The sequence below is a fragment of the Eretmochelys imbricata genome, chromosome 2 (assembly GCF_965152235.1).
Source record: "Eretmochelys imbricata isolate rEreImb1 chromosome 2, rEreImb1.hap1, whole genome shotgun sequence".
Taxonomy (NCBI): domain Eukaryota; kingdom Metazoa; phylum Chordata; order Testudines; family Cheloniidae; genus Eretmochelys; species Eretmochelys imbricata.
The window spans coordinates 209,348,708-209,363,249 of NC_135573.1; the positions used below are offsets into that span (position 1 = coordinate 209,348,708).

Genomic DNA, 14,542 nt, shown 5'->3' on the forward strand with positions numbered 1-14,542 from the left:
ATCTGGGATGACTAGCAGTGGGTGCAGAACTTTTGCATAAGGAAAGCCACATTCATGGGGACTGTGTGATGAATTTACCCCAGCCCTGCTGCGCAAGGACATGAGAATGAGAGCTGCCCTGTCGTTGGAGAAGCGCGTGGCGATTGCACTGTGGAAGCTGGCTACTTCAGACTGCTACCGCTCAGTCGCTAACCAGTTCGGACTGGAAAAGTCAACCGTTGGACTCGTGTTGATGGAAGTGTGCAGGGCCATTAATCGCATCCTGCTCTGAAAGACCGTGACTCTGGGCAACGTGGATGACATTGTGGATGGCTTTGCACAAACAGGCTTCCCTAACTGCGGAGGGGTGATAGATGGCACATACATTCCAATTCTGGCACCAAACCACCTAGCCACCGAATACATTAATCACAAGAAGTATTTCTCAATGGTTTTCCGGGCGCTTGTGGATCACCATGGGCGTTTCACAGACATTAATGCAGGCTAGTCTGGAAAGGTGCATTACACATGTATCTTTCGGAACACTGGCCTGTTCAAGAAGCTGCAAGCAGGGACTTTCTTCCCGGCCCAGAAGATCACTGTAGGGGAAGTTGAAATGCCCATTGTGATCCTGGGAGACCCCGCCTACCCCTTAATGCCATGGCTTATGAAGCCATACACAGGGCAACTTGACAGCAGCAAGGAGTAGTTCAACAACAGGCTGAACAAGTGCAGAATGACCGTGGAGTGTGCATTTGGTCGTTTGGTGTTGCCTCTATGGGAAGCTGGACCTGGCCAATGGCAATATTCTTATGCTTATAGTCGCGTGCTGTAAGCTCCATAATATTTGTGAAGGGAAGGGTGAAAGCTTCACTCAGGGCTGGATCGCAGAGGCTCAGTGGCTGGAGGCTGAGTTTGAACAGCCAGAGACCAGGGCTATTAGAGGGGCACAGCATGGGGCCATAAGGATCAGGGATACCTTGAGGCAGCAATTTGAAGCTGAAAGCCACTAATAGTTGTTGCTGTGCTCAGGATTGGAGTGCTTGTAATGCTAAGAGGTGACTGGTGCACATGATGCATAAGGGGGTTTGACATAATTATATGTTCCTTCCAGTGCTCTTTTTGCTTTGACTTAATAGAATAAAGATTGCTTTCAAACCAACACAATTCTTTTATTAAAAGACAATCATCAGAGGAGAGTCTCAAACAAAAAAATACATCAGCAGGGAGGGGGGAGGGGAAGGTCCCAGGAAAGGCCGGGGGGGGGGGGGGGGGGAGAATCCCAGGACAGCTAAAGATTTGTGTATGTCCAGGGATCATATCCAACCTTCTCCGTTGGAGTACAGTGCAGCAGGTACTGTATGTGAGTTGGGCCAAAATGCAGAGGGATGGGTATTGAGTGCAGTTGGTAGTGGGAGTTCACAGTGCTGGATTGTGAGGAGGGAGGAGTGGCATGCTGTGGGCAGAGACTGGAGAGAGGAGGTTGATACGAGTGTGTTGGCAATGTCTGTGGGGCGCATGGGAAAGAGTTCTGCAACAGCAGCTGCAGGGGAGGGTGGGCATGGAGCTGCTCGGTTTGAAGAGCTAGTATCGCCTGGAGCGTGTCTGCTTGGCACTCCATAACGTTTAAGAGCTGCTCCATGTCTTCTTTCTGGTGTGCCACATTCTCCTTTCGGTCCCTCTTCTCACTGTCCCACCGCTCCTTCAATGCCTGTTTCTCTGTGGCAAAGGGCATCATAACCTCACACAGAAAGTCCTCCTCAGTTCTTCTTGGCCACTTTCTAATTCTGCACAGCTGTTCTACAAAGAGGGAGGCTGCACTTCCAAGGTCATCTCTGCGAAGTTTAAAACATTTTACGGAAGCAGTATTGTTTTCAACACAGACAACTCTGATTCAGTGCTTTAAAACACAGCCAGTACTCTCACACCTGTCAATAACTGTCTGACCCCAGGCAAGCACACATGAGCCACAAGACCCCCAAAATGGTGAGTAGCCACAGGGCAGGGTAAATCACTGTTCCCAGACCCTGCTGTACACTGGGCATGTGGCTCTTGGGGAGAGCCAGCACTGTTGGGGGGGGGCTGATAATCATTCCTGTCCCCACACTTTCCACAGGATGTAATCATAATGGAAGATATCTCACTGCTGAGGGTGAGCAGGGAATCATGGGAGGGCCTTCTCCAAGCCTGCAGCTTCTGCCCTGGCCCCTACATAGCTCACCTATGTGCTGCAATGTTTCTCCGCCCCCCATGACGGCACAGTGGCACGGGAAAGTTACTGTTAATGGGGCAAGAAACAAAGCAGCTCTGCCGAAGAACCTGTGGCAGTGGATTGCCCAGTATCTCCACGAGAGTTTCCTGGAGATCTCTGAGGGAGATTCTCATGAAGTGAGGGAGTCAATCAACAGACTAGGCATGCGGTGGGAGACAAGCCTGCTTTCTGCAATCCTCCTGCCCCCGACAACTCGCTTCAGCAATTCCCCAAATCAGATCCACTTACCATGGGCCTCCTCTCCTGTTTGCACTTCGCCAAGATCTGACTGCTGTCAGAGCTCCTAGCTGCATGCATCTCTGGCCTCCGGAGTCATCCTCTGCCTCTGGTCCCCCTCCCATTATCCAAGATTTCCTCCTCCTGGTTCGGTCCACTGTCAACTGGCATGTGAGCAAATGAAGTATCCACAGGGGCCTTTGCAGTGAAGGCAGGGTTGCCATCAAGTATCACGTCCAGCTCTTTGTAGAACCAGCAGCTCGTGGGCGCAGCACTGGAGCTGCGGTTTGCCTCCCGCACCTTGTGGTAGGCGTTCTGCAGCTCCTTCACTTTTACCCTACGTTGCAACGTGTCCTGGTCATGGCCCCTTTCAGTCATGCATTGTGAAATCTGTCCGTAGGTATCATAATTTCTACTGCTGGAGCGCAGCTGGCACTGGACAGCCTCCTCTCCCCAAATACAGATGAGGTCCTGGGCTGTCAGCTCGGCATTGCTCCAAGCGGGGGATCGCCTGGTGCATTGAGCAGGCATGGCCACCTGGAAAGATGTGCTGAGACCACTGCACGCATCACTGAGCAAACAGGAGAGGGACTTTCAAATTTGCAAAGGAATTTATGGGATGGGGATGACGGTTGGTCATCTGAGGGCAGGGCAGCAGAGTTCAAAGCGAAGACCAGAGAGGCGAGAACAGGCATTGTGGGACACCTCCCAGAGGCCAATCGCAGCGCTGTAATCACCACAGTGTCTACACTGGCACCGCAGCACTGTAGCCCCGGTGCAGAAAGCTATACGCCTCTCATTGGGGTGTTTTTTTTTTTTTTTTGGGGAAGTGTAAACAACTGCGTAGTTTCTGCACACTAAGTGGCTTGGCAGTGTGTACACCTCGGGAGTTACAGCGCAGAAAGCTGCTTTACTGCGCAGAAACTTGCCAGTGTAGAGAGGGCCTAAGTAGGGCATATGGATTTGTCACTACAATACTAAGTGACAAACAGTTGGGGTTTTTTAAGTTTTTGTGGTGAGATAAGACAAGCATTAACACTTTACTGGTAGTACTGAAGAAAACATTTACTGAACAATGTTTACTGATCCACAAGCTTCACTGAGGTATTTGTTTCATTTCCATCAGGAAGTTTCAAAGGGTGCTTCTGATACTGAATACAGAAGCCATACTTAAAGTTTATCAGTACAAGTGCTTGATACACAGAATTATCTACAAAGAAAAGTTTTGTTGCACTCTCAGTAATGTTCAAATACCAATACCAATAATTCAGACAATAAACCAGGTTTAGCATGCTCTAGACTACAGGCTAGATTACATAGCATGAGAAAACCCAAATAAGCTCTAACAGATGAAGTACATAAGCAAGATCTTCATTACTTTACACTAGTTTAAGTCAATAAATTATAGAAAGCATTGAGATTGACTGATTAATAAGAGGTGGATTGATCTTCTAGAAAAGACAAAGAAAAGGCTAAAACCAAAAATACTGTATAGCAGGTCCATCAAAATATCCAGCTGAAGCTGCTTTTTAACTGTGCTACACCACAGTCAAATTTGTTCAAATTCTTTCATTCTTTGTATTTATAAATTTGTCAGTAGTTTAAGAAAATCATCAATCTATCGAAAATAAAATTAGAAACATATGCTTTGGAATTTTAAAAACATACTAGGAGTTATAAAAATCAGCCTTTGAACCCAGAAAATGTAGGATTTAATCCAGTTTATGAGAGTATATGTGATACTTTAGCACACAGAGATTCTTGAAAGACGGAGATCTGGAAGCAGGGATTTTACCAAATTTATAAAGAACTTGGAACAGAGCATCTTTTGGACATCCCATTTTCCTTTTGACAGAGTATCCATTAAAAAGTATGTAGCAATGTAATTATTAAATCATTGCTTTCTTAATAGTCTAACAGGGATGGGTCTGAAAAGGATATGTTATAGAACTGATAATTAGGGTGAAAACTCATGAACTAACTGAACTAATGTGCACAGCAGTATAAACTTATGCATACCAGTCTGTAGTTTTTCAAAGTGGGAAAGTGTATACAGTATTGACTTTGATAAGTGTACGAGAGGTTACCTGACAAGCATTAACACTTTAGCTTATTTGTCTCGTAAACTGGAGCATGGGGGAACTGGAAGATATATTGTTGCCATGTTTACAGTGAAGTTTTTGATGATTTGGATACATTTACAGTACTGTATGCTTCTAGTCCACAGATTTTTCAAAATCTTTTCCAACTTTATGTTTCTATAAAATTATTGTAAGGAATTTTATGTTTATACAGTCAATTCCAATAGGAAGAAAGTCAATATAACTATCTTACTGACTACTTTTCCACCCCAAATCTTCACAAATGGGTTGGCCTCCACAGTGCTTACAGCACATTTGAATGGGAAAACAGATTGGGAATTGATCCCAAGTGCCCAACCTGGTAGTACAGAACACTATTATTGTTGATGAATTAAATATGCAATCAAACTTCAAGATTCTGAGTTTTGTGATAATTTAGAGGGTTTTTTGTATAAGGCCCTCAAAGTGCCAAATCAAATATCTAGGCATCAGTGTTTCTGTAATGTACATATGGCCTGTCTAATTTTTAAAATCAGTATGCAGTGAAATGGTCATGAAGGTGAGGAATGACCAGTACGGGAGTAAACCAGCCACAGTACAGAAAGGCACTGTGCAAGTTATCTGCACATCACTCCTAATCCATTACACCCTTGTGTTGCAAGATCGGGTACTTACAGTTATATAAGTAGAATCGTAGTTCTGCAATGTGCATCAATGAGAAAGAACAGTATGAGCAAATTCATTTTTGCTTGTGACCCAAGCTATATTCACTCACCTTTGGTATCTGGAGAATCTCTGTGTCCGAGCTGTAGAAATTACATAAGAATGGGTATACTGGGTCAGACCCAAGGTCCATCTAGCCTAGGAAGTGGTCTTCCGACAGTGGCCAGTGCCAGGTGCCCCAGAGGGAATGAACAGAACAGGTAATCATCAAGTGATCTATCCCCTGTACCCATTCCCAGCTTCTGGCAAACAGTAGCTAGGGACACCATCCCTGTCCATCGTGGCTAATAGTCATTGATGGACCTATCCTTAAGGCTACGTTTTAGTCACAGGTATTTTTAGTAAAAGTCATAGACAGATCATGGGCAGTAAACAAAAATTCACAGCCTGTGACCTATCCATGACTTGTACCCCTAACTAAAACTTGGGCGGGGGGGGCTGCGGGTGCTCAGGGGTGGTGGTGGTGGTCCGGGGGTGCTAGGGTGTGTGGCTCAGGACCCCTGCTGGTGCTGGGGGGGGCAGCACATAGTCTGAGACCCCCACTGGTGCTGCAGTGGGCAGCACATGGTCTGAGACCCCCACTGGTGCTGCGGGGTGGGCAGTGGCATGCAGCCCAGGACCCCAGTTGGTTCGGGGGGGGGGGAAATTGGTTGGGCTGGCAGACTCCCTACCCAGCTCTCCATGTCCCTGAAGCTCCCATTGGGGCAGGGAAGGCCATGGGGGCTCCCCGCACTGCCCCCGCCACGAGTTCCAACTCCATAGTTCCCGTTGGCTGGAAACCGCAGCCAGTGGGAGCTGCAGAGGCGGCACCTGTGAGCATGGGTAGCGTGCAGAGCCCCCAGTCCCTCCACCTAGGAGCTGCAGGAACGTGCCAGTCGCTTCCGGGGAGCCACCCCACACCCCAAGCTCTGCCTCCAGTCCTGAGCCCTCTCCCACACCCAAACTACCCCAGCAGCGGCCAGTGCTGCTGGCTGAGGGGCTGCCTGATCTGCTCGGGCAGCCCTGGAGCCAGCCGCATCGGACCCTGAAGTCACGGAATTCATCATTTCCATGACCTCTGTGACAGACACACAGCCTTACCTATCCTCCATGAATTTCTTTTTTGAACCCTGTTATAATCTTGGCCTTACAACATCCTCTGGCCAAGAGTTCCACAGGTTGACTGTGCACTGTGTGAAAAAATACTTCATTTTGTTTGTTTTAAACCTGCTGCCTATTAATTTCATTTGGTGACCCCTAGTTCTTGTGTTATGAGGAGTAAATAACACTTCCATCTTTACTTTCTCCACACCGGTCATGATTTTATAGACTTCTATCATATTCCCCTTAGTCGTCTCTTTTTCAAACTGAAAAGTTCCAGTTTTATTAATCTCTTCTCATACAGAAGCTGTTCCATACCCCTAATCATTTTTGTTGCCTTTTCTGAACCTTTTCCAATTCCAATATATCTGGGGTGACCACATCTGCACGTAGTATCCAAGATATGGGCGATCCATTGCTTTATATAGAGGTAATATATTTTCCGTCTTATCATCTATCCCCGTCTTAATGATTCCCAACATTGTGTTAGCTTTTTTGACAGCCATTGCACATTGAGTGGATGTTTTCAGAAAACTATCCATAACGACTCCAAGAGCTCTTTCTTGAGTGGTAGCAGCTCATTTAGATCCCATCATTTTATATGTATAGTTGGGATTATGTTTTCCAATACGCATTACTTTGCATTTATCAACACTGAATTTCATCTACCGTTTTGTTGTCCAGTCATCCAGTTTTAAGAGCTTTGTAACTCTTTGTAACATCCCTTTGTAACTCTTCACAGTCTGCTTTTCACTTAACTATCTTGAGTCAAGTAAAGATAAGATTTAGGCTAAACTACATCAAATGCACTAACATTTTCTAAGTAACTGGGTGGGGCGAGGGTGGAGGTTGTTTGTTTTTTGGCAGAGCCACACAAAAAATATTTTCAAGAGAACTGGTCATGTGTTCTCAACTATGTTAGTGGAATCTTGAAATACATCCCATCTTTTAAAACAAACTGTAAAAATTAAACTGGTCACATACTGTATATACAAATATGAGGATTGCATCTCAGTTTTTCAGATTATTCAGTTTAACAAGAATCAATAAAACATAGAAGCAAAGCACCAATGGCCATCTTTTCCAAGTCTCTGAAAAATGTCCTGACCTCTCCTTGAGGCCTTCATGTCTCTAACGTCTCTTCATTTGCTCCACAAGTATCAACAACACAGATTAAACAACTCGTCACTGGGAAAGCACGGACTTTGGAGTTGGCTACCCACTTGTCTGTTTCAGTATTATACTCAAGGATGTGCCCTAATCGGCCCACACCCTGAAACCCAGCCAGGACGTAGACTATAGAGCCCACAGCAGCACACTTCACTGTTACACCCTTCCACGGCATTGGTGACACCATCTTCCATTCATTCATCTTAATATCATAATATTCCACGTTGTCTAGGCCACCTTGAAATGAATCAAAGTAACAATTAACAGCAATATGAACACTGCCATCGTTACATAAAAATCTCACAGAAAATGCCTTTGACCAATAGTAGTAGAGGGCTCTTTAATCTATCATACATCTTCTCCCTGTGGGAGTATTTATAGAACACACATATTTGTGTAGTGTGGGCATAACCCCACATGTGGGTAATGTTTGTGCTGCTGGAGTTCCAGTCGTGTATCATTTCCAGTTATAAATTGCTATTTAATAATTCTTCATTAAAGCTTGCACTCTGGGCTGAAGCTTGACATCCTATTTTTTTTTTTTTTAATTAAAAATCAACCCCTTTCCCCCCGTTTCTTAGAAGGCAACATATTCTTTAATTGGGATTAGTTTCTTTTTCTTTCAAAAGAGGGAAGGGGACAGGGGAAGTGCTGAAAAGTAGTTACAAGATCACAAAAAATTTGAATTTATAGCATCTCATCCAGAAATCTTAAAAAGCACTTTACAAACAGTACCTCTCAACACTATCACCCCCAAGGCAGAGAGGAGTATTGATTCCCAGTCCCAAATTCTAACTATTTAGATACATGGGATTTTAAGAACACTTTGACAGGTTTCAGAGTAGCAACCGTGATAGTCTGTATTCGCAAAAAGAAAAGGAGTACTTGTGGCACCTTAAAGACTAACCAATTTATTTGAGCATAAGCTTTTGTGAGCTTCATCGGATGAAGTGAGCTGTAGCTCATGAAAGCTTATGCTCAAATAAATTGGTTAGTCTCTAAGGTGCCACAAGTCCTCCTTTTCTTTTTAAGAACACTTTATGACCAGAAAAGATACGGAATCCATGATAATGGCACTGTTATTATACCACAGTGACTGCACTGAAAGGAAGTAATTAGTCAATCAGGCCAATTTTCACTAAAAAAGTTAACTGCAAAATAGTATTTTGGCCTACTGGGTAAGTGGTGTATGTTTTCAAATTGGGTGTTCAACTAGTAGGCTCAGAGAGTGGAGTTTCTAACTCTGATTGTCTTATTGCGTGCATGTAAGATGCACCTACATATACTACTTTGCACTGGAAACTACTCATTATGTTGGAATACCATTAGTAAATATTTTGGGATAGTTTATAATTTGCCATTTAATTAACATTAATCTGAAACAAAATATTCCTGTTGTTAGCATGAATAAGTAATAATAAATTTAGCATTTGAGTAGTTTTCATCTTCAAAGCACTTTAGAAACATTACCTAATTAACTTTCAACACTTCTGTGAAGTAGATAAATATTCTTATTTTCTGTTTTACAGGTGGGGAGACAGAGGATAAGAGACTTGCCCAAGACTGCCCAGCAAATCCTATGTTATGTATCCAGGGCAATCAAAACAGGTAGTTTCACCCTTTTTAATTATTGATTTGTAATAATCCTTTAGACTGTAAAATCCTCAGGGGAGTGACTGTATCTTTCTCTCTCTCATAGAGCTAAGCACACTGTTGCCACTTCTCAAAAATATGTAATGAAAAGTAATGAAGTTACCCTCTTGTCAAATGACAAGTTAATCCAGTTAACCTGTTCTAGAATAGTTTCATTTAACAGTGGGAACAAGCTTCCACAAAGTACTTACTACTGGCGGTTCCCCCAGATCCAATTTCAAGTAGGAAAGTTTGGGAAGTATCTAGGATACACGGAGGCAGGAAGGGAGGCAACAATGGAGGGAGGAGAGTATGTGTTTGCTGTCACCCCAAAAGTGAAGAAATGGAGATCAATATAAAATGCAGTTTCTGACACTGCCAGTGTTCAAGTTAAGCAACTAGAGATTTAGCAATTCTTCCAACCTAGCTGCAAGGGAAACCTCCCTCAGCTGTGATCCTGTCAGCGCTCTTAAACTGAGCAAGCGTATGTCTTGCATATCCAGAGAAACCGCACAGGAGGGAGGGGGGAACAGAGTGCTGAACAAAACAAATAGGTAGGTTAATTATTCTTAATGACGCAGTAAAGGAAGGGAATTGAAAACAAGGGAAGAGGGTTTGTTGAAGAAGCTGCCATCTTTTGCATATGATGCAATAATGAGGGCCCTTAATAACCTGAGGTTGTTCAGATCCCAGAGCTCTTTTCACATCAGAGGGGTGCTTACCCTTGTGTCCTGACTAAATTCTAATTTCAGCCTTTTAATAATATCTTTATGTGACTGCATGGTACCAGATTTCTACTAAGCATAAGGCAAAGTTCTAAACGATAGGTTGACTGTATTCTAATTTCTGACCTAGATCGGATTTTACAGTGTGAGTATACAAAAAAGTGAATATGAGATCGCTTCTATTCTTATTTTGCATGACTGCCATGCTGCCAAGCAATACATTCCAAAAATAGTAGAAGTAGCTTTATCAATAATTGTAGTGATTTGATGTATGAACAAAAACTAACAAATGGTCTTCCAAGTTACAAAGCAGCATAATTCCAATTTTAATATTCATGTTATCAAGATAACTCATCCACTAGTTTAGCTGGAAGACTAGAAACCAGTGTTTTATTCGTCTGCTCATAAGAGTCCTTCAGTTACGTGAACATGACTGCAATGAACTTTCTCTGTCCAATACTGATTAGCTGTTTGCTTCAACCTTCCTCCTCCCTCATAGTCTCTTTATCTTAGTTTCACTCCACACCTGCCCCTCTAATCCTCTTCTACCCCATCCTGATCCCTCCAGTTGATCCCCTTCTTAAGTAAATCCACCGCCCCCACCAAAAATTGTGGAACTTATATGCTGTTTGCCACTATCACATTGTTCACTCTGCTAGTGTGTTTTACCTTTTCTCCCACCCTGTGTCCGTCTTGTCTATTTAGTTTGTAAGATCTTCAGAACAAGGAGTATCTGTTACTCTGTTTGCTCACTCAGTGTCTATCACAATGGGGCCCTATTCCTGGTTGATCTTTAGGTACTACTGTAATAAAACATGATTATTAATCATTAATAACTTGTACGTGTAAAGAATATGGTCAGAAACAATATTTTATGGATAAATCCAAGAGTTAAAAAAACTGAATACCTAAGCCATTTTGTCCACCCACAGCAAATATTTTGTCTTTTACAAACACCAGCCCATGATTCTTCCTGGCTTCTATCATTGGACACAGCTCAGTCCACCTGAAAAAAATAAAAAAAATGAAGAGTTACTCACCTAGTTCTTGGTCATTTATTTACATTTCTTTCCCATCTTCTGGGATTGGGGAAAGGCAAGATATGGAGGAGGAAAGCTGCCTAAAGCACAGACCTCCAGTTTGCAGCCAGTCAGTCAAATATCCCGTGTTCCTATTCACTATTCCTGTCCCTTCTTCAGTAACTGCACAATTCTTCCTAGTTGTCTATAGTTTAGCTATTTAAAAAGCGAGCAAGTCCACAAGAGCTGCTAGTGACAAAGGGCATTAGCACTGGTACATACGTTTCTGTTGCTGGATCATAAACTTCACAGGAATTCAGGACCCTTCCAGAAACATTGTTTCCCAAACTTCCTCCACATACGTAAATCAGGCCATTTGCCTCCACCATCCCATGACTGCAACGCTGAGTCAGCATGCTGGGCTTTGTGTGCCAGCTTTCTGTTCTTGTATCATAGCATTCAAATAAATACAGAGCAGAATTTCCTTCAAGAAAACAAAGTAATACTTGAGCGGTCGCATTTGAAAAGAAAAACCGAACAATACTGAGTCAATACTTCAATCACTAGTAAAAGGGGAAAGCTGTTTTCTATCCCACTCCTCTCTACCTCGCCTCCCTAAAAATCCCCCCCAAAACTAGCTGGCCTTAAACCTGGGATAAGTTTTGATATCTGTACTTTAAAATTTAATGAAAGTCATTTGGATAGCTCAGGGAGGTGGATTAAAAGAAGAAATGAACAGAGACATGAGAAACTACATTTACACGTAATTGATAAAATGATAGTTTATCTGATGTCAGCTTCATTATTTAAAATGGGCTGAACTCTTAAATGCCACAGTCAAAACTGATAAAGACTTGTAAATTGTCTTTGCACAGATTCATACAAAACAACATGATTCACATGACAATACACAGCTTGATTAATTCACTCCATAACATTTGGTCACAATGTATTCTTTTTGGAATGATGTGGCTATATTAAGTTATAGCTTACTTCCATGTGATTAGTAGCCACTTAACTACAAAGCTACAATTTGATGTTTTACTTCTTTTCTGGGCATGGCAAGATGGCATGTGCCTCTCACTTTCTAAAGGTCATGTATCAGTGCCCTTCCCTTGAAAGGGCCAATCCAGTTCCTTCTGAAGTCAATAGAAAGCGTCCTATTGATTGCAACAGTAATTCAATGATACTTTAGCACCAGCTTAAGTGCTTATCTGAATCACGGCCCAATTGAAGAAGGTTGGATATGGTTTCCTCTAGCTACTCAGTCATTTTAACTCTTCATTCCATCAGATACCATCACTCAACTGAAGGCAAGGTATTTCCCCTTCCACTCTACCACTCTAGCAGGACTGAGCCTGCTACTTCTGCAGAACTCCAAACTCTTTCCTGACTTGGGAGGTAGGGATTCAAACCCTAGGAACCCATGTGGCAGAGCATTACATTTTCACTAGGCCATCAGGTCTGCATAGACGTCTATGAAACATATATGTATATTGTACATATCAGACTAGCCAAACTGCACATTAACTAATTATGAAACAGGCTGTGTCACACCTTAGTTCCGTTTAGCAGGGACAACATGGGATAATAACAATCATAAAGCTAAACTACACATGGAATGGAGCATATTCTTCCTTTATATAAATATACACACTCATTAACACTAATGGGAATTGTGCAAGTTAGCATTAACAGGGAATGGCCACAGAACTTTATTTAAAAAAATCTGAAATACAACTTCAGTTCTGAATACATTATCAATGCAATATAAATGAATCTCTCTCTCTGTCTAAATAAAGTACAGAGTTCCATCACTTGTAATAGCTAACACAAATTTTCAAGTTAAAACTAAAATGCACTCCCACCAAAGCAATAAGGGGGAAAGAGGCCATATTAGCCAAAGTAGTCTACAGTGAATAAATAGAAATCAGCCAGTGAAATGCTCAATCTGGATTAAATTGGTCCCATGTTTTTCAGACTCTTATCATAGCCAAACCCACAACACACAATAAGGTACTGGCTTGTTGAGTTTATTGAAAATTCTGTAATTTACAACTAAGTATTATAGGAAGATTAGGGAAAAAAATCTTTAGATATAAGACAGGTTAAAATGTTACTTATTCACGCTGATCTTAAACAGGATGGTAAAAGTTTGTCACAGTTTGAATAAAAATATTCTTCTGGACAATTGGCCAATGTTTGTCAAAGATTCCAAAATACACTGCCAAAATTAATTCTAACAGAATAGTAAGAGGAGAACTAAATTAGCTTGAATGTTTATAGTGAGAAAAGGAGAACTATACATTTTATTTAACTGAAAACACAGAAATCCTAGAAGAGTTTCCTATTACAGGTGTATTAACTTCACATGATATGCTGGGCAAAAAAACCTATGCAGTCAAAGTTTCGGTCACACTACCTTCATGGACTGTTGTTTTGGACAGAGAAGGCTAGGGTCTGAATATCACAGCATGAGATGAGGAAATGATTTGAAAGAGGGAAAACAGTTATTTCATATGTACAACACTAGATGGCAGCTATGAACTGTTGCCTTATCAATTGCAAAGTCAAACCTGATGGAAGTATTTTAAAATCAAATGCTATCTAAATATCAAGGGAATAATATTTCAGTGTTAAGCATTGATGATGATGGTGGTTTATCTTCTGCTTGCTTTATTCTGTAGCAAAGCAGAACTCAAAATGACTTACTATGAATGGTACTGTCACAGTATTAGATATTTTGGCAGACTGCAGAGCTTTTAGTTCTTACACAGCAATAATCTGTGTGATTCTACATACATTACATTGCAACAATTGGCCTGATGCAGACCTTACTTACATCAGGGTAAATTAAGCATAAGCCAATTGAAATACATTGAGTTAATACTAAACTTTGAAATCAGAACCAAGGCACTTGTCTAGGCAATAGTTTTATCTTCCTCTGTGGTTTACAGGATCTTTTTGACTGTTACACAGTCAAAAATCTGTTTTTGAAGGAGAAAATTAACTTCTGCCTCGTTAACTGAAGTTAACAGAGAATGAAAGAAAAAAAAACAGCAAGAAGCAACTTTTTTCAACAAATAATCCCCTAAAATTGGGGGATAGGAAATCTGTTTCCATGAACAGTTAAGTATGGTTTTCCCTCCAATAAAAACGGACAGCATTTGAAAATACTATATAGTTACATTAAATGGCATTATTAAGATGGCTGATATTTGGGCTTCATATTTATTAGGCCCATTATGGTAAGACTATTAACAGAAATCTTATTCACACTAGCTACCCAAATGCAATGTCTTGGTGCTGCATTCGCGGTGACAAAAAAATCTTGGGCTACATTCTGCTATTACTGAACCAAAAGTCAGTGGAATTCACTGGGAGTTACACCAGTAAACAGAGAACAGAATTTGACCCCCAAAATGTATTTGCTTGCAGGTAATTTACTCCAGACAGTTGCAGTAATTTCTTTCTGACACAGATAAAAGATAGACTGTTAATTTTTACTCAGTAAAATATCATCTAAAAATGCAATAGAAATTGATAAAATCTCTCAGCATCTGGGAAAAGAGAGACCCTATTACTGAACGGAAGAACTTTACAGTCTAGTATTACAGCAACATGTATAGATTCTATTCAAACAAG

General features: G+C 41.8%; 1 protein-coding gene across 4 annotated transcripts in view; it reads right to left on the reverse strand.

The window, feature by feature from the left end:
• Positions 1-7,244: 7,244 nt before the first annotated feature.
• The window catches only part of KLHL7 (kelch like family member 7), a 42,967-nt gene continuing 35,669 nt past the window's right edge, over positions 7,245-14,542 (reverse strand). For 3 of the 4 annotated variants that reach the window (XM_077811384.1, XM_077811383.1, XM_077811382.1), the window contains exons 9-11: positions 11,180-11,381; positions 10,787-10,884; positions 7,245-7,758 (exon numbers count right to left, since the gene is read on the reverse strand). In XM_077811384.1, the coding sequence (XP_077667510.1) occupies positions 7,475-7,758; positions 10,787-10,884; positions 11,180-11,381 (584 nt within the window). In that variant the 3' untranslated portion in view covers positions 7,245-7,474. Of the gene's footprint in view, positions 7,759-9,324; positions 10,682-10,786; positions 10,885-11,179; positions 11,382-14,542 lie in introns of those variants that run through there. The other variant, XM_077811385.1, reaches the window with a different exon arrangement.